General features: G+C 38.2%; 1 protein-coding gene across 3 annotated transcripts in view; it reads left to right on the top strand.

Moving 5' to 3' along the window:
- Window positions 1–23,323, top strand: part of LAMA3 (laminin subunit alpha 3) — a 64,627-nt gene that overhangs the window by 8,652 nt on the left and 32,652 nt on the right. For all 3 annotated transcript variants that reach the window (XM_023530807.1, XM_023530808.1, XM_011360441.2), the window contains 16 exons: window positions 2,481–2,590; window positions 4,955–5,035; window positions 10,778–10,884; window positions 12,924–12,974; window positions 13,871–14,022; window positions 15,423–15,533; window positions 15,640–15,751; window positions 15,967–16,134; window positions 17,094–17,290; window positions 18,457–18,573; window positions 19,247–19,401; window positions 19,665–19,806; window positions 20,547–20,649; window positions 22,064–22,180; window positions 22,266–22,445; window positions 22,913–23,055. In XM_023530807.1, the coding sequence (XP_023386575.1) occupies window positions 2,481–2,590; window positions 4,955–5,035; window positions 10,778–10,884; window positions 12,924–12,974; window positions 13,871–14,022; window positions 15,423–15,533; window positions 15,640–15,751; window positions 15,967–16,134; window positions 17,094–17,290; window positions 18,457–18,573; window positions 19,247–19,401; window positions 19,665–19,806; window positions 20,547–20,649; window positions 22,064–22,180; window positions 22,266–22,445; window positions 22,913–23,055 (2,046 nt within the window). The remainder of the gene's footprint in view (window positions 1–2,480; window positions 2,591–4,954; window positions 5,036–10,777; window positions 10,885–12,923; window positions 12,975–13,870; window positions 14,023–15,422; window positions 15,534–15,639; window positions 15,752–15,966; window positions 16,135–17,093; window positions 17,291–18,456; window positions 18,574–19,246; window positions 19,402–19,664; window positions 19,807–20,546; window positions 20,650–22,063; window positions 22,181–22,265; window positions 22,446–22,912; window positions 23,056–23,323) is intronic.

Below are 23,323 nucleotides of genomic sequence, written 5' to 3'. Positions count from 1 at the left end.
TTTACGTGAAACTCGCAGCTGATGCAGGGGTCCCCTGAAGCTCACAACCAGCCTCAGGTCCCCCTCGATCTGGCCCGCTACCTCTCCAGCTGCATTCTGCCTCTTTGCACTTCAGCCTCCAGAATACCAATTGCTTCATGTCACCTACATGTGCTGCTACACTCCTGCAAGACTGAAAATCTGTGGACACTGTTCCCTGTGCCCGGGATGCCCTTTCCTCATGTCTCTACCCAGCTAATTCCTCTCTTTCTCTTTTCCATGTAGGAGGCGTCATAGCCTCCAGAAGCCCTTTCTTGAGGTCCTTCTTACTCTTCTGGGATGTTGGCACAGCTTTGTCATCACATTACATCAAATATGGTTTATTCACAGGGTTCTGTCTAGCAGAGTCAGGTACCGATTCATCTTTGCATCCCTGTACCTAGCATAGTTGGGCATAGAGTAAATGCCCGGTAGATGTTTGGTATCAAATGGAGCTAAGAGAGCACATATTGTGGGAGTGGATGTGGATGTGGATTCATTCACTCATTTATTTATTCACAATAAAACACAAGGCAATTTGTTAGGCAGATGCCTCAGATTAGCAGGACTTATGAAGGCAGCTTCTAGGGTAGATGCTGTCAACTGAGGGTGAGGGTGTTTCAGACATTCTTATAGGACTTTATCAAGCAACACAGATCTGACCCCCTTCAATGTCCCTCTCCCCTCACCCCTGTGGAGGACCATCATTTAGTGTTTTTAGTAGGATACAGGTGGCCCCACTGCAATTCTTGTTTCTCCGTGTTCTTGCCTCTCTAATGTTCTCAACTCAATACTAAGTAGGCATTGGACTAAAATATATCTTTTCAGGCATGTTGTCTTTTAAAATGATCATTTTGAGTTATAAAAGAAAGGAGTTTAATACGTTTAAAAGAATGGATGTTTTCTGAGAGAGTTAGGGGCGCCAGGCAAAGCAAAGATGGAGGAAGCCATTAGTACCTCTCCTAACATCCCTGAGAGACTGAGGGATCTGATACACTGCAGTGTGGATTTGTAACCAGTATCCAGAACTATGGAGAAAACCCACAGGGCAGTCACATTTTGGGAAGGCGGAAGGATTCAGGATAGGGGTGACCTTCCTGGTGATGATCAAACGTCAGTGTGTGAGCATTTCTACTTTAAAGACCTACCTAGTTTTCTGATATACTTACTAATCCCTTGAGTTTATAGCACTAGGGTAGATGTTTTATATCTGGAAAATACAGTGAAAAGATATGTTAACATCTTAGTGGATTGTATAAATCTGTTATTCAAAGGTTTGTGAAGGATAAATCTGTTTAAGCTGAACAAACGGATGACATTTATGGTTGGAAGACAGTCTTTGCCATTCAGAGCAGTACCACCCACTTAGGATATAGGTACATATTGTTTTTCCCAACCTAGTTCCAGATATTACTTAAAAACTTAACATTCATTAACACTTCCTACTCAAGCACTATCTCTACTTACAGAGGTAATGTATATAAGCAAATTTTTAAAATTCTTCTTATTCCAGGCCATATAGTTAATACAAAGTATCCCTGAATTATCAAATGCCCACAGTAAGAAGTGTTTGCCTGACTATTGTTGTGTACTTAGATCTTTATTACTAGAGTAAGCCCAAGAAAGTTTATACTGGGCTACAAAGAGAACAATTTCAACATAATCTGCTTGGCTTTGTCTCAGTAGACTGCTCAGTTGCAAGGCTGTGTCACTTTTACTGAAGAACAATGTTCATTAGATTTTGACTTTTACATCAAAATAATTAGATTCACATAAACACGGGCTTAGATAAAATTAATATCTTGCTTCTTTGAGAGATTGAAATTAAGTTGAGTGCTTTCTTCATCTATGATGCAACTTTTTGATGTTTTAACAAATGCCATGTGTTAAAAACTTATTTCAATTTTATTGCTCTTCGGTTTTTTTATTTTAAGTAAATTGTGAAGTCAAATAAGTTAATTTTCATAGAAGCAATTCTAAAGGGAAGAGGGAAGGGATTTACATTTGCTGAGGCCCTATTAGACTTTTTAAAATTTTCTTAGCAATCTTGGAAAGTGAGCATTATTCTAACTTTATATTTTAAGAAAATTAGAATTGTACATAAATCATACACCAATAAAGTTGATTTATAAAAACACCGAGGCATAGAGAGTTGAAGAATCTTGCTCAAGGCCCCACAACTATGATATGTTGGAATAGGGTTTGAACCCAGCGGGTCTCTCTATCTACTTCATCATGCTTCCCAGAATGAAACACCAAATAGCTGATGGAAGAATACTTACGTTTTTTCTAGCACCAACACTGAAGGAATGGACAGGAAAAATAAATGGTTAGCAGAACTGATATCATCGTACAGAGTCAGAGAACTTAGTTATAATTGTGTGAGTAATTAAGGTGACAATGATCTCAATAGTAATAAATGTAATTGGCTGCTATTAATTGTACTGTTTATTTGTCCCAAGAACTGCCAACATAACACTGCTGGGGAACACTGTGAGCGCTGCAAAGAGGGTTACTATGGGAACGCCATACAGGGATCCTGTAGCGTCTGCCTATGTCCTCATTCAAACAGGTACTGTGGAAGCTTGAAAATAATCTACAGAGACAGGAAATCATTTGATGGTAGCCTAGGACTGGGGGTAGGGGCAGGGACATGGGAAATGACTGCTTAAAGGGTATGGGATTTCTTTTTGGGGTGATGAAAATATTCTAAATTTGTGAGTATACTAAAAGCCATTGAATTGCACACTTTGGATGAATTGTATGGTATGTGAATTCTATCTCAAAAAAGCAGTTATATTTTAAAAAGAACAAGCAAAAAATGCAAAACAAAAACAGTCTTTCCAAGTTGTCCACTTCTGAGTTTTTTCTTTTCCTCTTTTCTTTTGCTATTCATTCACTGTCTAAACAATTATTTATTGAACACCCATTACAAGACTTAGCCCTCTCTAGATATTAGGGAAACTGCAGTAAAAAAGACAGGCAAAGACTTTGATTTCATGAAGTTTTATCTGGAGAATATGAACAGGGGGAGTTGTCACACTCAATAAATATGTGCACAAATAAGAAGTATGCTTTCAGATAGAGATGGGTTATGCAAGTGGTTAAAGGGTTAAATGGTAGATAGCGAGTAGATTCTTTAGAGAGGATGGTAAGAGGGTTTTCTGAGGTTGTTGGGCAGGGACCGATGAATGATGAGATGAAGTAAGCCATGGCAATATCTTAATAATGTGGGTCCCAGGCAAGGAAAAATCAGAAGAGAAAGCATCTGTGATGATGCGTTCATGAATAGTAAGAAAGCAAGAATGACTGTAAAAGTTGAGGCTGGCAGGGCAGGGTTCAGATCCCGTAGTACCTTGCATGCTGGAGTTAGGCATTTGGATTTTACTCTCAGTGAGATGGAAGCCACAGAGCAGTTCTGAGCTGCAGAGTGATGTTGTCTGTGTTGTCACTCAGACTCCAGTGTGGCCAATAGATTATGTAGGTAGAAAGCTACCATTTTCTTTTCATGGTAATCCATGTTCCATTTGGGCTTGGCACCTTGTCATATTCTTGTTCATCATGACATGTTCACTGTGGGTCCACTGTGGGTCCAGTTATTTGTCCAAAATAGAACAAATAACTAAGTGAAGCAAGAAAATTAGGAAGATACTGATAAAGTATTAGTAGTGCACAGATTCTGGAACAAATGTGGACCACAAGGCTGATTGATATCAGCCAAGTAGCAGAGAATTGGCCAAGACTTAAACTTACCAGAAGTCACTGGCTCGAATGTTCTTTTCTGGAGATGCAGATTTGAAATGTTTACCCTGCTTTGCCATCTATGTATTTGATATTCCTTAAACCTGCCCGGTCCTGCGGCTTTGTTTGTAAAGAGATCTATCACTTGACGCCAGCCCAGACTTGTTTGAACAGAAGCTAGAGAGAGTAGAAAGCAGTGAGATTTCCATAGGGTGCTTGAGATAAGCTTTTTTCTTTGGTGGCAAAGTGTATTGCTAACATCATGTGTGCTCCTAGCTTTCATGCAGTTGATGTAACATGCGGTTCCTCATATTTATTAATAAAACCCTATTTTTATCTAATTCTCCTTCCTGCAATATTAATACTGCTGATAAATTCCTAACTGTCCCTCTAGAGCTATAACTCTGGATTCACCTAAGAGGCCAGGAGAAGCTTCTCAAAATGAGAATTCTCTTACTAGCAAATGATAAATGGAATTATTTCCCCTCAGATTTATGTTAGTGTAATGTTCAAAGCACAGACATAGACATTTCGCAAGGCAATAGGGCTTAAAAAAAAAAAAAAAAGAACACACACACAAAAACAGTTTAGAACTAAAAGGAAGGGAATCAAAATTCCACAGCTTGATTTGAAAAATGTAAAAATCACCAATGACAGTGCCCACAGAAAGGCCTAGGTGGCAACCATGCTTTGTGCCTTATTCTCTGGGCTTCTGAGGGCCGAGTCCCTCCACCACCTTTTCTTCTCGGAAGGCAGTGTGCCCAATATAAAAAGAACTAGAATAAACAAGGAGAAAATTTTCTTAAAGAATCAGAACTCTCTGTCCTTTTTTTCTGCCTAGACTTGTTTTATTTCTTCCTTGTTATTCCTGGAAAAAATGCTGTTGTAATCATCCCTTCCAAAATGAGTTACTCTGCTCTGTCTTATGGGAAGGAAAGTATTTCTCCAGGCCAAAAATAAAACAAAAATAAATGCCTTCAGTCTTTATTCACAAAAATTTGCCCAATATCAGCTGATAATTATTCATCATATGTCTGCAAGTCTCAATGGGCAAAATTCTCTTTACACAAAATGTAGCCAGACCCTTAGCTTCTGTGTTCACTTAATGCAAGTCAGTTCTTTGTAGCAAAAAATAATGAGCATAAAGCCTGTCGAGGTATGTTTTCACTGTGGCTTTGTTCTGTCTTCCTTCAAGTTTTGCCACCGGCTGTGTTGTGACTGGGGGAAACATGCAGTGCTCCTGCAAACCCGGATACACAGGAACACAGTGCGAAAGGTGGGTGCTGCCCCTCCCTCAGCTCGCCTCCCCACCACCCATCCTGCAGGTGAGGGTGGGCTCTGCAGGCAGGCTACTGCAGGCACCAGGGCTGTGGGCAGGCGGGGCTCTGCCCAGTCTCGGCTCAGAGATACAGGTGGGCCTGCTGGTTACACTGAAGCTGGAAAAACATCACTTGGGAAGCATACAAGATTGCACATTTAATAAATCATTAACTTCTTTCTCTTTCCTGTTTTGTGCATGCTTCAGAAATTTGAGAATAAGGTCGAATATGTCACAGCCCTATATACTCCCTGACATACAGCCCTGTATACCCCTCCCCCCATGCACACTCCTATATTTTCCTTCCCCTTCACATCCCTAATCCCTCTTCCCTATACATATCCCTGCGTATTCCTGCCTTCGTCTAAATTCATCCCTACATACTCCTACCCCCACATATACACGCCTCTAAGCACCCCTACTCCATATACATCCCCATTTGCCTTATACACATATACAACTGTACATACTTCTACATACACACATAGACATTCCTACACACACACACACACACACACACACACGCACGCACACATACCCCTTCAGTCCCCACACAATACTTTGTGATTAGCTACTATGCATAGGGCACTGCCAAGTATTGTGAAAGCTATAGAAGGTACTTATAATCTAATTGAGAGGTTAGCACACACATATTTGGAAAAGTAAAAGTATAACAAATGAATCATATGGGCAACATATTTTTTTAAATTTAAAATGACTTTATCATAAAATCAGTACATGTTTATTAAAAAATGATGTAATGATTTGAGTGAAGAACCGATGAGGCCTACGACCCCCTACGTAGCCCTCCATGACTGCTCGCCTGCAGGCCTATTCATAGTCATTTTGCCCATAGTACACCATGGTTAAAAGCTTGTATGTTCTTCCAGATCATTTCTATGTTCACAGACTTTTTCTTAAAAACAAAAGTAGATTCCTATTTTATTTCCTGTCTTCTTACCTAACAGTATGTTAGTAATATCTTTCCATATCAGTAAGTATTCACTGGTAACATCATGTCAGGACCAAGAAGTTCCACTGAAATTCCACAGCCCCTGCTGTTGGTCTTTGAGATAGTTTTCCTGTTTTCCATTGAAAGCAGAACCAAAAGTAAATCCTGTTAGCTAAATATTTGTGTACATTAATCTTTAAGATATACTTGTAGAAGTGGATCCCTTGGGTCAAAGGATGGTACATGTTGCAGGCTTTTGATACATTTTGCAAAATTGCCCTCCAGAAAAGTTGTATCTATTTATATTGCTGCTGACAGTGAAAGAGCAGCTGCCTGCCCATGGTGAACAGTAAAAATGATCATTTTTAAAACTATTTGCCAGTTTGAGAGGAAAATATTGTATATCTTTTTAATTTACATTTCTTAATTTAATAGATTAGATTTTTTTTTCATGTGCTTATTTACCATTTGTATATCTTATTTTTTTTGAATTGCTTTCCAGGTCTTTTACCCATGTTTTCTAGTGGATTGTTCTTCTATTTTTTTCATTGATTCGTTCATTTTTTTTTTTAGAGGAAATCAACGATACTATAAATATTCGTTGCAAATATTCATCTCAGTTTGTTTTCTGTTTGTATGTTTTTTGGTTTTGTTTTTGTCACTTCTGGATATGAAGCACTTAAGTTTTTGTATTTGTATCTATTCTTTTATCCTTTAGGATTTCAGCTATTAGTGTCGTACTTAGAAAGGCAATATAAATATTTATGCATATTTTCTTTTAGTACTTTTATGGTTTTATTTCTAACATTCAAATCTTCATGTTAGTTAAACTTTAGAAGAATTTTACCAAATTTCAAAAAAATATATAAAATTAATTCAACTGGATTTTATAGTAAGACAGGGACACTCTAGACTGGGTAATCTGAAACATTTTATGGACAAAATGGGACTAGAACCCAGTGGAGCTGCAAGGTGGAGGTGGAAGGTGGAAGGCGGGTCAGGTCAGGAGAGTAATGCAAGAAAGCCCAAGGGCTCAGAGGATGCCTGCCATGGGTGGAAGCGGGGACTGCCTTATCGTGGGGAATGCTGAGTGTCTGGAACTGTCCTATAGTAGAGAGTAGCAATTTAAGATTCTTCCATTTTCCATTTCAGCAAAAGGAACATTGCCTACACTTCCCTCACATCTATTATTTAGTTCTTTCCTTTAATGAAAAATGTATGGAGATGCCAGTATATGCCTGGCACTGTGCTAAGCAGTAGAGACACACTAGCAACCGGAACACAGATTCTGCCTTCAAGGGTTTTTATAGCCTCGTAGTGGACAGACATACAAATGAACTGTTAAAATACTGAGAGAACATAACTGGGCTAAGTCAGGCTGCAATAGGAGGGACATCCAACCATCCTTGAAGGGCAAGGGATGGAAGGGCAACTATACTGAGACAGGAAGGATGGGTGGGGTGGGGAACAGCGCATGGGAAGATCTTCCAGGCTCTGTGATTAAAAAGCTGTGGGACTCCCACCTGGGAGAGACATCCTAATTCAATCTTCCTTATGGTTCTTTACTAACAACGAAGCAAAAAACAGTCGCAGGCTGTTTAAAACATTGATCTATTTAAAACATAGATCTTTTGTTTTAACTGTTAGCACAAGACAAGCTAGCTCTCTTAAGCCTTTATTTTAAAAAACAAGATTTTATGCAAAAACATAGATTTTTTTTAATTTATTTTTTTTTTATGGTGACATTGGTTAATGAAATTCAGTAAGTTTCAGGTGTAAAAACACAGATCTTTTAGTAGCATTGTTTGTTATGTAGAATATGGGACTGGTCACATAAAATGAAGCTTTATTGTAAGTACATTACCAGTCCAAATAGTAAACTAAGCCAACTCAGTTTAGTTATCTTCTTGATAAATAGGGAATACATGAGTTTTCTGTTTCCTATCCACTTTCTGAAATGTAATAATTCCAAATGGTACCAACCAAACATATATGCATGAATATTTTATGATGTCTTAAAATGGTAGCTACCTTTTATTGTCTATCATATGAAAGCATTGTATTAGATTCTTTACAGCATTGTCTGTTTTCTTATATCCATCAATTGAAATAGTCCAATATGTTCCATTATTCATTCATTTATTCATTCAACATATTCCTATCTGGCACCTAATGTGGCCGAGGGATTATCCCAGGTGCTAGGGAAATATCAGTGAGCAAAATTGCCAAAAAAAAAAAAAAAAAACCTATGCCCTCATGGAGCTTATGTTTTAATGGGAGGAATAGATGAAGAGACCAAAACTTAAAAGATTAAGATAACGGTCTAAGATCACACTAGTACATGGTGGAGGCAGGGATCCAGCCAGATTTTCCTGGTTCAAAACCCGTGTCCTTTGTACTATATCACCAACGTATCCATTGGTAAAGCATATTTAGATTGCCTAAACTTTTTTTGATGTAAAGCTTAAATTTGGGGAAGAGGGTCAAAAACTGTATATCCTTGATTCTGTCAATTCTGTTGATGATAAGACACCACACACACATCGATTTAGCAACAGTTTGGAGGGGTTAGGGTGGCAGTGGAACTTGGCTAATGAACAGAAATATTTAAAATTACATCCCAATTCCAGAAACATTAATATGTTTATGTTTTCTCTTTTTTAAAATTTATTTATTTTATTTCAAGCATACAGTACATTAATTGGACATCTATATATTTCATATTTCATAAAATGATCCCCCCAATTGTTCCCTCCCTGACCCTCCACTTAGCCATCATGTTAATGCTAACTACATTCCTTATGCTGTGCTCCCCATCCCCAAGGCCATCCATCAGCTACAAATTTGTACTCCTTTAACACTTCACCCCATTCTCCCAGCCCCTTAATCCCCCTCCTCTCTGTCCGTCACCAAATTGTCCACTATATTTGTGTCTGTTTTTGATTAGTTTGTTCTTTTTATTCCTTAGATTCTGCATGTAAGTGAAATCATATAGTGTTTATCTTTCTCTGTCTGACTTAAATGACTTCTGGGTCCATCAAAGTAATAACTTTTTCCATCCCCTTCCTTTTAGTCTGTGTGTGTCTTTTCATCTGAAGTGAGTTTCTTGTAGGTCTTGTTTTCCTATCCATTCAGCCACTCTATCTTTTGGTTGGAGCACTTAATTCTTTTCCATTTCAGATACTTATTGGTAGGAATGTAGTTGCTACCATTCTTTATTCCTGTTTTTGATATATGTATTTTCTTCCTAAAGAAGTCCTTCCAACATTTCCTGTAATACTGGCTTGGTGGTGATAAATTCCTTTAGCTTATTTTTGTCTGGGAAGCTCTTTATCTGTCCTTCAACTCTAAATGATAGCTTGCTGGATAAAGTATTCTTGGTTGTAGATTCTGGGTCTTCATCATGTTGAATATTTTATGTGAAGTCCTTCTGTCCTGCATTGTTTCTTTTGAGAAATCAGCTGCCAGTCTTATGGGTGCTCTCTTGTAGGTAACTATCTGCTTTTCTCTTGCTGCTTTTAAGGTTCTTTCTTTGTATTTAACCTTTGGCATTTTAATTATGATGTGTCTTGGTATGGGCCTCTTCAGATCCCTGGTTTTGGGGATTCTCTGAGCTTCCTGGGTTTTATGTCCATTTCCTTCACCAGGTTGGGGAAGTTTTCCATCATTATTTCTTCAAACAGCTGTTCAACGTCTTGTTTTCCTCCAGGTATGCCGATCAGATGGATATTTGGACCCTTAATAGTGTCCCATATCCTCCTTAAGTTATTTTTATAGTCTTGGCATCTTTGTTCTTGCCATTGTGATTGAGTGTCCTTGGCTTTCCTGTCCTCTAGATAGGTCATTTGATCCTTTTCTTTATTCACTTTGTTTATTCTTTTTAATATACTTCTCATCTTGGATAATGTGTTCTTCATTTCAGAGTTGTTCCCTTTTATAATTTCCATTTCCATTTTTATGTTTTTTATCTCTTTGTTGAAGTTCTCACTGAATTTATCTACACTTCCAAAAGTTCATTGAGCACCTTTATAACCAGTGTTTTGAACTCTGTATCTGTTAGATTACTTGACTCCATTATATCTGGATCTCTGTTTTGTTCTCTCATGTGGTTTCTGCTTCTTTGTCTTCCCATTTTGGCTGCCTTTCTGTGCCTGTTTCTATGTACTGAGCAAAGTTCCTAAGTCTCCCAGTCTTATTAGTGTAGATTTGTGAAGTAGGTGTCCAGTGGCACGGTCCTGAGAGGGGTTCTGCTGCAGGCCAAATTTATCCCAAGCCTCTGCCCATCCAGGGCCACCTGTTAAGATTGAGCAAGCAATCCACAGATGCTGTGCTTATAGTTGCCTCAAAAGGCCACTCCAGAAACCGAGGCCAGCTGCCTCCAGTGTGAGTCTAGGCGCTGCTCAGCAAGGAGCACCTGACTCGCTGAGGATATACCTGGATGTGGCTTGGGTGGTGCCTCGAGTTGGGGGAGGCGGAGTTTCAGGGAATCCTCTGGGCAGAGCGACCTCTGTTATTTAGTTTGATGACGTCACAGCTATGACGGCTTTGCATTTGGTGCACTGGGAGTGGGGAGGGCTCAACAAGGAAAATGCATACCGCCCGCACTTCTGTACAGAGCATGGGCCCTCACTCCATCAATGTCTCCCTGTAAGTCCCTGGTTTCCCTGTGTGCAGCCAAATGGGCACTGGTGCTCAGAGAGAGCAGGTCTGTCACTGCGAAATTCTCCTCTTTTCTGTATTTTCTATAGGTGTGCACCAGGATATTTTGGGAATCCCCAGAAATTTGGAGGTAGCTGCCAACCATGCAATTGTAACAGCAATGGCCTGTTGGGCAGTTGTGATCCCCTGACTGGAGGTAAGATCAACCCACACCTCTGTTAACTTGCATTTATCAGATTACTATAAAATAGCAGGTGAAGAAAACAAATAAACATTTTCAGGAAGCATAATAATAAGAATTCCAGCTAACAAATTGTCCCCTTATTTTGACAACTTGTGGAATGCTTAGGCAGTATTTTCACCTTTGGTGAATAACTTTCTTTTTTTCCCCTAAGTAAATTGTTTTTAAAACTCAACTAATTATAGCTAAAATAACCTCAGACCTTATTTCGATAATTTTGCTAAGACCTCCCTTTCACAAAGTTATTGTCACTCAGCTTTTTTTGTATATATATCTAAAGAAGTCAAAGTACTCTTTCTCTAATAGCAATAAATGTTCTAGTATGTGGATGATGTAATTGAGGCGGATCGTACATACCAAGGAAAAGGTAGTTACTGAGAATTAGTTGCGTTCATTAAGACCAACTTGGAAAAAAAAAAAAAAAGGAAAACTACCCTCTTCCTCATTTGAAAGAGAATATTAATGTGATTTCTCAGGAAAATGCCATTTATATAGTACAATGCCAAACCTTTAGATAAAGTCTTATAGTTATGGACCAGGTGAAGAACTCTAGGTGTGTGGATTAAATCTGGTCAAGTCCCAAAGGAAGACAGAGTAAATGGATTATTATCAATACAGAATGAGGTGCTTATTGTCATGTCTTAGGGCTTTGCTTCATTCTTGGCCTGTAAATATGAATTCGCATTAATTTGAATGGAAATATGGAAGGCATGCCCACCCAGTTATCAGATGACACAAAGTTGGGAGAGATAGCAAATGCCTCCTATGACATTTAGAATACAAAAGGGCTTCGACAGCCTGTCCTAATGGGGGAATTCTAATCAGATGAAATTATGTGAGGGGTAAGCATGAGAACCTATAGTTGAATGGGAAAAAAAAATCAGCCTTTAAGTATATGATAAGTGAGATTGGCTTTGTAGTAGGAGTTGTAAAAAGACTGAGGTTTTAGTCAACAGTAAGCTCATTATGGCTCTGGAGAATAAATTGGCCCCTAAGATGCCTCATGTCGCAGAATTCTAGTGTCTTAAACCAGGTGGTCTGCTGTCCCCTGGTACGCTGCTCACATAAGGCCTCACAGGGGGCTTTATGTCCTTAGAAGACAGTAGACAAACCCAGTTGGTTCAGAAAGAGGGTGACACTGTGAAGGAACTTGCAACCATGTCACATGAAGGATTGACAAACCAGGACAGTGAAGAGAAGACTTGGAAAGTACACATTTGGAAGGCTGGTGTGAGGGAGAAGGGTTGGCTTTGTTCTATGTGGCATGGGACACAGAACTTATACCAAAGAGTGGAAGCTAGAGGAAAGTCTATTTTAAATCATTCCGAGGAAGAAGTGTCAAATATTTAAAGACGAGAAGGACTGTTTTAAAAGGAGACGAGTTCTGCTGGAGGTATTCAAGGAGAAGCTTCAACATCATGCACAGCTATTCATGAGGCTAATGTGTTTTAAACCTTCTCTAATAACAAAAATTAGCAACCTGAAATGAGGATGGTAACTATATGTTTCCAAAAATGGAGCAAATGCTCACACGAGACTCATTTGTGTCTGTGAGCTTTTTTTTTCTTTCTCTCTTTTGCATTCTTTCTATTTCAATTAATAATATGCAGATTCCTTGATGGTCAAAACTCAAACTTGTTGAGAAAATTGCACTGATAAATCAATCATCCACATAAGTCAAGTCCCTCACAAACTGTTCTACATGCTGTGGGAGATTGTGAAGGAAATAAAACCATCTTTCCTGGCCGTAAGGCATTTACAGTCTAATAGAGAAAATAAAAGTGACACAACTATACATACATAAAAGACTGCTGGGAGATGAGAAAACTCTCTGAGCAATGGCACAGGTAAGGGAGGGAGAAGGGAAGAGCCAGTGATGCTAGATAGTTTGGTAACTAAAATCTTCCAAAACTAAATTTTCTGAAAGCCAACTCAAAAAGCAGATAAGAAGTAGGCTAAGTAACAATATCTTCTTTGGTTATTCTTTATTTCAGACTGCGTAAACCAGGAACCCAAAGATAGCGGCCCTGGAGAAGAATGTGATGGTGAGGAAAGAAAGCACCCCTCCTTTCCAAATTGTGGGGTTTAGCTTAAGATATGTGAGCCCCATGCTGGAACATGTAGTTTCCAGTCTGGGAGGGCAATGGTGGGAGGAGGTAGGAAGAAGACTACTTAAGGTCAAGTCCAGTCTCTGTCAACTAAGATCTGTATGACCTTAGGCAAGTGACCTTACTTCTCCAAGCCTCAGTTTCATCCTTTCTAAAATGAACATAATGACTATACCAACCTCATCGGGTTGTTGGAAAAATTTTTGTAAATCCCTTATCGCAATGTTTAGTAAATAGCAAGCACTCAATAAATAAGCTATTTATTATTATTTTTCCCACATGTAAAATAAGCAGCAATTTACATAAGATCACTATTTCTTTTTTTCCAGTTTTTTTGAGATATAATTGACATATAACATTGTATTAGTTTAAGGTGTACAGCAAAATGATTTGGTATACATGTATGTATTGAAAAATGATTATCACAATAAGTTTAGTTAACATTCACCACCACACAGTTACATATTTTTTCTTGTGATGAGAACTTTTAAGATCTACTCTCTTAGCAACTTTTAAATGCAATACAGTATTGTTAGCTAGAGTCGCCTTGCTGTACGTTATGTCCCCTGGACTTATTTATCTTATAACTGGAAGTCTGTACCTTTGACCACCTTCACCTATTTCTTCCACTCCACCATTTCTTTTTTAAATGCTTCCTGTCAAGAGATCTCCCTTTTACAGAATCTGCATCCCTCCTTGAGAAATCTAGGATTGTGATGTTTGCCTGTGGTGATCTATGTTCATGTTAACTGGGCCGTACAGCCTTTGTGCTCTGTTTGCATTCCTGTGGCTCCAGCCTGCAGAACACTTGCCTTTGATTGTGGCCCCTACAGATTGTGACAGCTGTGTGATGACACTCTTGAATGACCTGGCCACAATGGCTGATGAGCTCCGCCTAGTCAAGTCTCAGCTGCAGGGCCTGAGTGCCAGTGCGGGCACTGTGGAGCAGATGGGACACTTGGAGACCCAGACCAAGGACTTGAGGGTAAATAGCCTATGAGTCCAGCATGATACCCGCCCAGATCAGATGCATGGTGAATAGATGCTGCATGAATGAACATTCCTCAAGCAGGAAAGAAGGGTTTGATTCCATTTAAGGCTCAGGGAAGCTTTCCTCTTCCCTCTGATCTCAATAAAGATTAGATTTTTTTAACTGAAGTATAATATTACATTAGTTTCAGGTGCATAACATAGTGATTCAATATTTATATGTATTATAAACTGATCACCACTATGTCTAGTTACCTTCTGTCACCACAGTTTATTACAGTCTTATTGATATTTTCTCTATGCTGTTTGCTACTTCCCTGTGACTAATTTATTTTATAGCTGGAAGTTTGTACCACTTAATCCCCTCCATCTTTTTCACCTATCCCCCTACCATCCGTCCCTCTGGCAACCACCAGTTTGTTCTCTGTATCTATGAGTCCATTTCTGTTTTATTTTTTAGATTTCACATGTAAGTGAAATCATATAGTATTTGTCTTTCTCTTTCTTATTTCACTTAGCATAATACCATTTTTACCGGTGGCAAATACTAGTGAACACAGAAAACGGACACTTAGGCAAACATTCCTTACTTACTGAATGTTTCTGGGCTAATTTTTCTCATAGAGCCTTTAGTTTAGTATTTCGCATTCAGAAGACTCAAAAATGGATTTGTGTAAAGTTGTTATTCGTTCTTCTTTAGTTCGATGAATTTTCCAGTGAAACCATATGCACCTAGGTTTTGTTTTTTGTTTTGTTTTGTTTGGAAGGATTTTTTTAAAATAAACCATAAGTTCAATTTTTAAAAAAATAGATATGGGGTTATTTGGATTATCGAATTCTTCTTGAGTGATATTTGGTAATTTGTGCCTTTCAGATAACTTTTTTATTTCCTCTAAGTTGCCAAATATATTGACATAAAATTTTTCATGATTTTCCCTTATTAACTATTTAGTAACTATAAAATCTGTAGTGGTGCCCTCTCATTTATTTCAGATATTGGTAATTTGTGTATTATCTCTTTTTTTCTTGATTATTCTGGCTAGAGGTTTATCAATTTTATTTTTTTATTTCATTGATTTTTCTCTTTTGTTTTCCTATTTTCAATTTCATTGATTTCTGTTCTTATCTCTATTTTTTAGGCCATTATTTCAAGCAAGGTAGCTCATCTTTTCACATTTTTAAATTTGCTACTTTTGGTTTAAAGCCATATCATGACTTACATCAAAAAGTAGGTTATTCATGTAGGCTATTTCAAAGAACCATATTGTTTTCTTAAAACCAGCATTGGTCTTGCTAAATGAATCTTTTCAATATCATCACCGGGTTTACTAAGTTGATAGCACTTACTTCAAATTTCTACTCTAAATTGAGATTAACTTTGTATTTTACTTTCAGAATCAGCTGCTCAACTACCGTTCTGCCATTTCAAATCATGGCTCAAAAATGGACGGCCTAGAAAAAGAGCTGAGTAATCTGAATCGTGAATTTGACACTTTGCAAGAAAAGGTAGTGTGTTAAATTGATAACGTTAATTTTGTTTTTTGCTTTCAAAATATTGTTAATTTTTCCCCATTAACTTAATTTGTTGCTAATCAATGTATTTTTCATATAGGTTCAAATAAATTCCAGAAAAGCACAAACATTATATAACAATGTGGATCGGACATCCCAAAGTGCAAAAGAGCTGGATGCAAAGATTAAAAATGTCATCCGGAATGTGCACGGTAAGAAGAGTTACTCAGTCCTATTAAATATTTTTTATATTCTATCGCCCTTTTTTGTACACTGAAAGACTTTTCCTTTAAGAGTTCAACGTTATGAAAAAGATCCTGCAGGGATACTAAGAAACTAATATGAACATAAAAATATCTGCCTTTTAAAAAAACAGTCTGCCGGTGTCCAGAATTCCCAGTCTAATAAACTGCTTGATGTTTTCCAGTCCTCCTGAGGCAGATCTCTGGGACAGATGGAGAAGGAAACCACGTGCCTTCCGGTGATTTTTCCAGGGAGGTGGCCGAGGCAGAGCGCATGATAAGGGAGATGCGGGACCGCAGCTTTGGAAATCACCTGAGAGAAGCAGAAGCTGAAAAAAGGGCGGCTCAGCTCTGTAAGGATGATCCCAAACTGACTGGTTTGAAATACAATGTGCAAAGTACAATATCGAGTCCAGTTCCTGGTGGAAGGTGTTGTCATTTCAGTGGCTGTGGCTGTTAGAGCATCATGGAGTGAAAACGAGTAGCCCCTCCAAGGTTGCAGAATATAACGTCTTACCATCAATGCATAAGAAAACAGGTTCTTCTCTTAGGATATTAGATGCTGATACCCCTTTTTTCATTTTAACTGCATTTTCATTCTTCTTTCATTCAGCTCCTCCCAACTTCCTCACTATGTCATTTTTTAATGGTCACCTCACCATCATTAGGGTTTTGAGTCACAGATTAATATTAGCACTACTATTATAAAAAAAAAATGGGTATAGTAGTAATTAACTGAATATATCTAAAGGTTTATATACCTAAAATGCCTCATTAGCTCAAAACAGAAATATTAGTTTGGTGCATATTTTTTCAAATACTCTAGTAAATATGATTTCAAGTATTATTCTCTAGTAAAATGATATTTCAGCGGTTAATATACAGATAGTAGCAGTTTTCTTTTAGCATTCGTATTGTTTAAATTTAGCATTAGCCTGGCTTTTAACTGCAAGGAGACGGTAGTGGAAGGAGCATGTGCTGTATACTCTGCAGACCTAGTTCAAGTCCCAAGGCTGACTGGTCATGCAATCTTCTGTCATCATATAATTTTTTAGGGCCTCCATTTCCTTATCTGAAACATGAGAATTATAATTACTGTTTTCATGCGATTATCATAAAAATTAAATGAGGCAATGGGTGCAATGCACAGAGCAGGTGCTGCATAAATTTTAGTTTCCTTTTTCCCCATTCCCTCGTAAATTCGAAGAAAACCATGAAATGAGTAGGAACTCAACTCTCCTCCTGTAGTTTTTATAACTTAGCTGCAACATATTCATCTCTCAAGTGGAAAACATAAAGTAATGTATTACAGTGCTGAATCGGATTAGGAGCTGGCTGGAAAACCACCAGGTGGAGAACAATGGACTTGTTAAGAGCATACGGGATTCTTTAAATGAATATGAAGCCAAACTCATTGACCTCCGTGCTGCACTACAGGAGGCAACTGCCCAAGCAAAGAAGGCCACCGGCCTTAACCAAGAAAACGAGAGGAATTTGGAATCCATCAAGGTGAGTTCATAGTCAGAATCTTCATGCTTTCATTGATGAACAGGATGAGTGAGAAGGATCTTTATCATTAATAAAGGGGCAGAGCCTGTCTGTATACCTGGTCTATATACACCTATCCTTATGGCAAATGCTAATCAAACAGAAATAAGCATTAAATACAAAACTAAAGGCATTCCTACTCTTCAGTTGCCAGAACAGATTCTGAACTTAAACCACAAAGAAAGCAGAGCAAATTGCCTCACCCCTGCTCCTGAAGGAATAATGTTGCTAAGTAGATGAGAAATTAATATTGTTATAATTAATTCAAAGTACATATGTTTTAAATAACTGACTTTTTGTGTCAGATGTTTAAACATCATTATCATAATCTCCAGCAAGGGCATTTTAAGGCGTTACCTGCTTTATAGGAAATAAGTTAAAGTACAGGCCTCATGTAGGATCTGCAATGAAAGAATTTAGAGCTCAAGCGTCTATAGAATATATTTTCAATGGCGAACATTGTATGCTAAACCAACAACAAAAGTGTGAGCATTTATGAAATGACAGTAAGATCAAAGTGCAATAAGATAGAACTGACCCCAAAAAAGAACTTGGTAAAAGAAAAATAATATCTTTGCAAATGGCAATATGCTTAACACCCCAGACCTCTTTCAATAATAACATCTGTGTTGGAAGTCCTGGTTATGCCAACGCAAGGGAGCAGGATCCAATTTTATGGGTCTCTGAACTTTGGCAGCCTCCTGTTCTGGCATTCTAAGGTCCTATGTGCTCTCTTGTTGAAGCCCACCTACATCTTCATGGGGACTGGCACTGAGATGTGCTGATGGTTGGCATTGGTTTATTGGGTTAAAAATCCCATTCTGCTCCACAAACCAGAGTTTAATGATGTATCCTCCTCATTGGCCAAGTTGACCCCAGCATAGAAACCTTCTTCAACAATGACAACTATTGTTTCATTGGCATGTAGTTTGAGGAAACTATGACAACACACCCACACTGCAAAGAGAATTGATTTCCCGTCACTTCATAGTTGCCTAGATGATCTTTACATTCAAAAAAACATTCTGACTCTGAAATTACTTATATGCTATTATCCAATAAATATACCTGCACCTGCTGATAAAATATCCTATAGTTCAAGCAGATATTCTTTTTATTCTCTACAGAGACAAGTTCAAGAAATGAATTCCCTACAGAGTGATTTCACCAAGTCTCTAGCCACTGCAGATGCTTCCCTACTGCAAACCAACATTATGCTGAAGCTGATGGGGAAAAGCCAGGAGGTAGAGACAAAACTCGTTCTCTAGAAAATTGAAAAACATTTAAATTATTTTGTGAGGAAACGATGAAATGGGCTGACCTATTTTTTCTCCAGTATATGTCTTTTAGTTGGAGGGAAATATACCAAAATGTCAATAGTGATGTTCCCTTAGACGAGGGGTATAAATGCTGTCCCTTCTTTGTGTCTGTTTGAATTGCCTAATTTGCCTGCAATGAGCAAATATGACTTTTGCGATTTAAAAAATTGTTATGCCATTTGTAAAATAAAAGCATACCTTTATTAGCAGAACACATTTTGGGCTGATAAAAGATTGACAACATTTCTCAGCAGCCCAACAGGCATTTTAAAAATATCTTTTATGTTTGCTGTTTTTAAGTCAGAAAAAAAGTATTTTGGTTTAGTATAATTTTATACTAATGAGGACAGTGCACTGTTTTAAAATTTATCGAAGGGAGTGCCCACCATAAGGAAAATGTTCAAATCATTGTAAAACTTGGGAGAATAGTATAGTGCCACTATCTGAAGTAACCAAGGATTAATTGATGTAGTAAATGGGCTTAGAAAACAATTTCTTCTTGTCTCCTTGAACATGTCATTTATGACAGAGTTCAAGAAAATGTCATATATGTTCTTTGCTTAAATTGACACTCTCTCTGTTTACTTGGAAAAAATAGGAATACAAAAAAATAGCTGCCACTTTAAATGAAGCAAGACATGAACTAAGTGACAAAGTGAGAGAACTTTCCAAATCTGCCAGCAAAGCATCGCTGGTGGAGGAGGCAGAGAAGCATGCTAAGTCCTTACAGGAGCTGGCAAAGCAGCTGGAGGGGTGAGTGCGGCCCTGGAGTCTAATGCAGATGCCGCTGGGCCCTGGGGTGGAAGCTTCTCCTGGGCGTCCTGGATCTCCAGAACAAGGCAGAGGGGCCCAGGGCCCAGGTCCAAAACACATCTGCAACGGGCACTGTTTCCCAGTTGCGCCCTTGGGGCAGAGCTGCAGTACCCCCAGTTCAGGTCTCCATTTGCCAAATGAATCACTGCATCAGCTGCAGGCCGAGGACAGCTGCTGGAGTACTTCCCTGGTCTGTCTTCCAGGATCAAGAGGAATGCCAGTGCAGATGAACTGGTGCGCTGTGCCGTGGATGCGGCCACTGCCTACGAGAACATCCTCAATGCCATCAAAGCGGCGGAGGACGCAGCAGACAAGGCCACAACTGCATCCGAGTCTGCCCTTCAGGTGGGCATCTGCACCAGCACCTTTTCTAGATGCCCTCTGGAGACTATTCACTTTCTTATTTTTTTTATGCACTGATGAATATAAAAAAAGCATTATTTTAAATCAGAACTTGTTATATAGAATAGATTTGAACTTGCTGTAGAAATTACAGTGATTATCAATTTTGAATCAAGATAAATATTATATCTTGCTTCTTATAAGGTATGCTTTTAGGCTGTAATTAAGTATTAGCATTAACCAAAGAAGAGAGAGATTTTTGTACACAACTTAATGACTATTTATTCCTGTTCTTTGTCTTATACCTAGGCACATCTATAGAGTCCTATGGGATCTTATATCTACCACATAATATTTCTATATTTAAAAATAAAGAACAAAATATTAAATATCAAAGAATTAGGGGAAAGGCTTTCTTAGAAGGTTGAAGACTTTTATCTCCCAAAGAGTAAAAACCTAAAAGCAACTCAGTTCTGTCTTCAGTTATTGCAGAGGATATTGTACAAGTGACAGTGAGAAAATGAGACAGTTTTCCCGTAATTTGTCAATATGTCACCAGAGATAGGTTCACCTGCCCAAGCCACAAAGTCTACCTAGAGCCCTAACCCTCTTTTTAAACCTCTTCCTCACCTATGAACTTCGTCTTTTAAAGATTAAAGGGCTTTAAGATAGGATGAAAAATCCTACTCCGTGTTTCCTAAGGTATGCCATATGCTTAAGGCTCATAAACACTTTATTTTCAGACAGTGATAAAGGAAGATCTTCCAAGAAAAGCTAAAACCCTGAGTTCCAACAGTGATAAACTATTAAATGAAGCCAAGATAACACAGAAGAAACTACAACAAGGTATTGAGGGGGTGGGAGGTGGTCAGGATAATCGAGGGCTTCAAAACAACCTGTGGGACCATGAGAGGCAGTCCTAGAAATAAATGCTCTTCTTGAATCTCAGCATTAATACAGATTTGTAAATCCATGGTTTATTGTATAGATTTGATGTTTCCATTCAATATTCTAACATATACTGGATTAATTAGAACCTCTTCAATATAAGTAAACCTTGAGGGTGATAGGCCTATTTCAGCTTGGCCTTCAAGGGGCTATTTAATTTAATCTTCTTGGGACCATTGCATTGAGAACCCACATAGCACAGAGGTATATGCAATGTTGGTTATTTATTTAAGGTCAAGATCATTAGTTTCAGATCATTAGAGTAACTTTAAAATTCTTAAGTCCTAAAATCTAAGCAATTTAAAAGTACCAAAAACCACTACCACTGTGAAGCATGAGAATTTTTTAATCATAATGCTTATCTTTGAAAATTTTCCACTTACTTATTTTTAAATAATAATAATAATTAAACTGTCTTCTCAATCTCAAAAAACTCCTGTGTCTTGAAAATACTGTGTCTTGATTTTCTGTGGTCTCTTGTGGTCATTCATGGCCAAGCAGCCATCTGAGTCCATGGCCCTCACTCAGCCTCTTAGTGCTTTCAGAGTGGTTAGATACCTTCTACTAGCAAATAAATAAATAAATAAATAAGTAAATAAATAAATAAATAAATATTAAATATGTGGAAAATAAAGTACGAAAAATATGTGTTAACATATAATCATTTGTCTAGCAGATGTCAAGAATTAAAATTTTCTAGTATAGCATACGTTCTCTTTATAATTTCACTGAATTTCCTTAAATGTGTCCATTTAAAAATGAGCAGAAGCAAACAAGGCCTACTTGTGTGTGTGTTTGATTAGATGAGACTCTGACAACATTCTTTCCTTATACTCTGACTAGAGGCATCCTTTCTGCATTATTCATTCATTTGTTCATTCATTCATATTTATTCATTCATTCATTCATTCAATAAATATGTAATAATATTAAGCCCTGACTAGCGCCAGACATGGCACTTTGTGCTAGGAGACAGCAGTGAACTAGACAAACACATCCTTTTCTTTTACTAAGCAGAGACTTCTGTCCTCAGCTGAGTGGAAGTTAAGCCCTCTCCTAGGTTATTAAGCCTCTCCCTTTCTTTATGTGCATTTCCAAGGAGCCTGGTACCACAGGTTCTGATATGTTCCTGACCTCTGTAGCCAGAGGACCCTGGAACTGTGGGTCTAGGCACAGGCAGTGGGCATCTCTGGGATGACCTTAGGATACAGTTCTGTTCAAAGCTGTATAAACACTGGCTACTTCAGGAGTCATCAATACCAATGCAGGATCAAAATCCACAGAGTAATTGCCTCTTAATGTTTTATTTTAGAAATCAGTCCAGCTCTGAACGACCTACAGCAAACTCTGAAAATCATGACAGTTCAGAAAGAGATGATAGACACCAATATCACTGCCATCCGTGATGATCTTCGTGGGATAGAGAGAGGTCAGCATCTCCTGAACCCATCATACTTGGCTTCTTTTGTCATACAGTTTAGATACTTACACCTACCTATTTGTGCGTGTATTAGATGACATCGATGGTATGATCAGTAGTGCAAAGAATATGGTCAGAAATGCCAAAGACATCACAAACGAGGTTCTAGATGGGCTCAACCCAATTCAGACAGATGTGGAAAGAATCAAAGATACTTATGGGAGCACCCAGAGTGAAGACTTCAACAAGGCTCTCACTGATGCGGATAACTCAGGTATCGGGTATTTGGGGGCCAGGACACATTATTCATTTTCTCCATTGTTATGTGCTATGGTCAGATTGAATTCTTCCCTGAAAGTCTGATCTTAGTTAAAACATTGGAAAACAGCTTCACATAATACATTTGAAGAGTGTGGGTATTCTGTTAGTTCAAAGGACCAGGTAGGGTTCATTAACATTACTATTGATTTTCCCTGTTATGGAGTGTAGATATACGTCCCTGAATCGTGAGGTATTGAATTATGATTTATTTTTTAGAGTAGTCAGGAACAATGATTTGCTATCTAGATTGCAGAATAAAATTCTTGACATATTTAGAAAAGGTATTACCTGAATCTGAGTCATCCTGTCTAACATTTGGGACCTAAACATGCCACTTGACAAATACTGTCAATAGGAATATCTGTATTTTACCTTTTCTCAACTCATAATTATAAATTTGTTTTATAATCTCACCAATAGTAAAGAAATTAACCAACAAACTGCCCGATCTTTTGAGCAAAATTGAAAGTATCAACCAACAGCTGTTGCCACTGGGCAACATTTCAGACAACATGGACCGCATACGAGAGCTAATTCAGCAGGCCAGAGATGCTGCAAATAAGGTAAAGGACCAAGGCTCGTTCTTTGATAAGTTGTCGCATTCGTCAGGAAAGCAAAGGCTTTTGTTTACTCAAGAACCGATTGTCTTTCTTGCCCTAATTCTTTGGTTGCTTGAAATGTGAAAGTTGATTTCCTCCACTCATCCTTGAAGAGTGCATAATCATCTGACATGTCAGGGACCTGAAGCACTTTCCTTCCCAGTGAGTTTATGTGGGCAGGAAGAAGCGTTCTCCTGCAGGCCTCAGTTGGTAAAGTATTACTGCAAGTTCA

This window comes from Pteropus vampyrus, unplaced genomic scaffold (assembly GCF_000151845.1).
Source record: "Pteropus vampyrus isolate Shadow unplaced genomic scaffold, Pvam_2.0 Scaffold55, whole genome shotgun sequence".
Classification (NCBI taxonomy): Eukaryota; Metazoa; Chordata; class Mammalia; order Chiroptera; family Pteropodidae; genus Pteropus; species Pteropus vampyrus.
The sequence above is the reverse complement of the archived record's forward strand: the minus strand, read 5'-3'. Positions and strand labels throughout refer to the sequence as shown.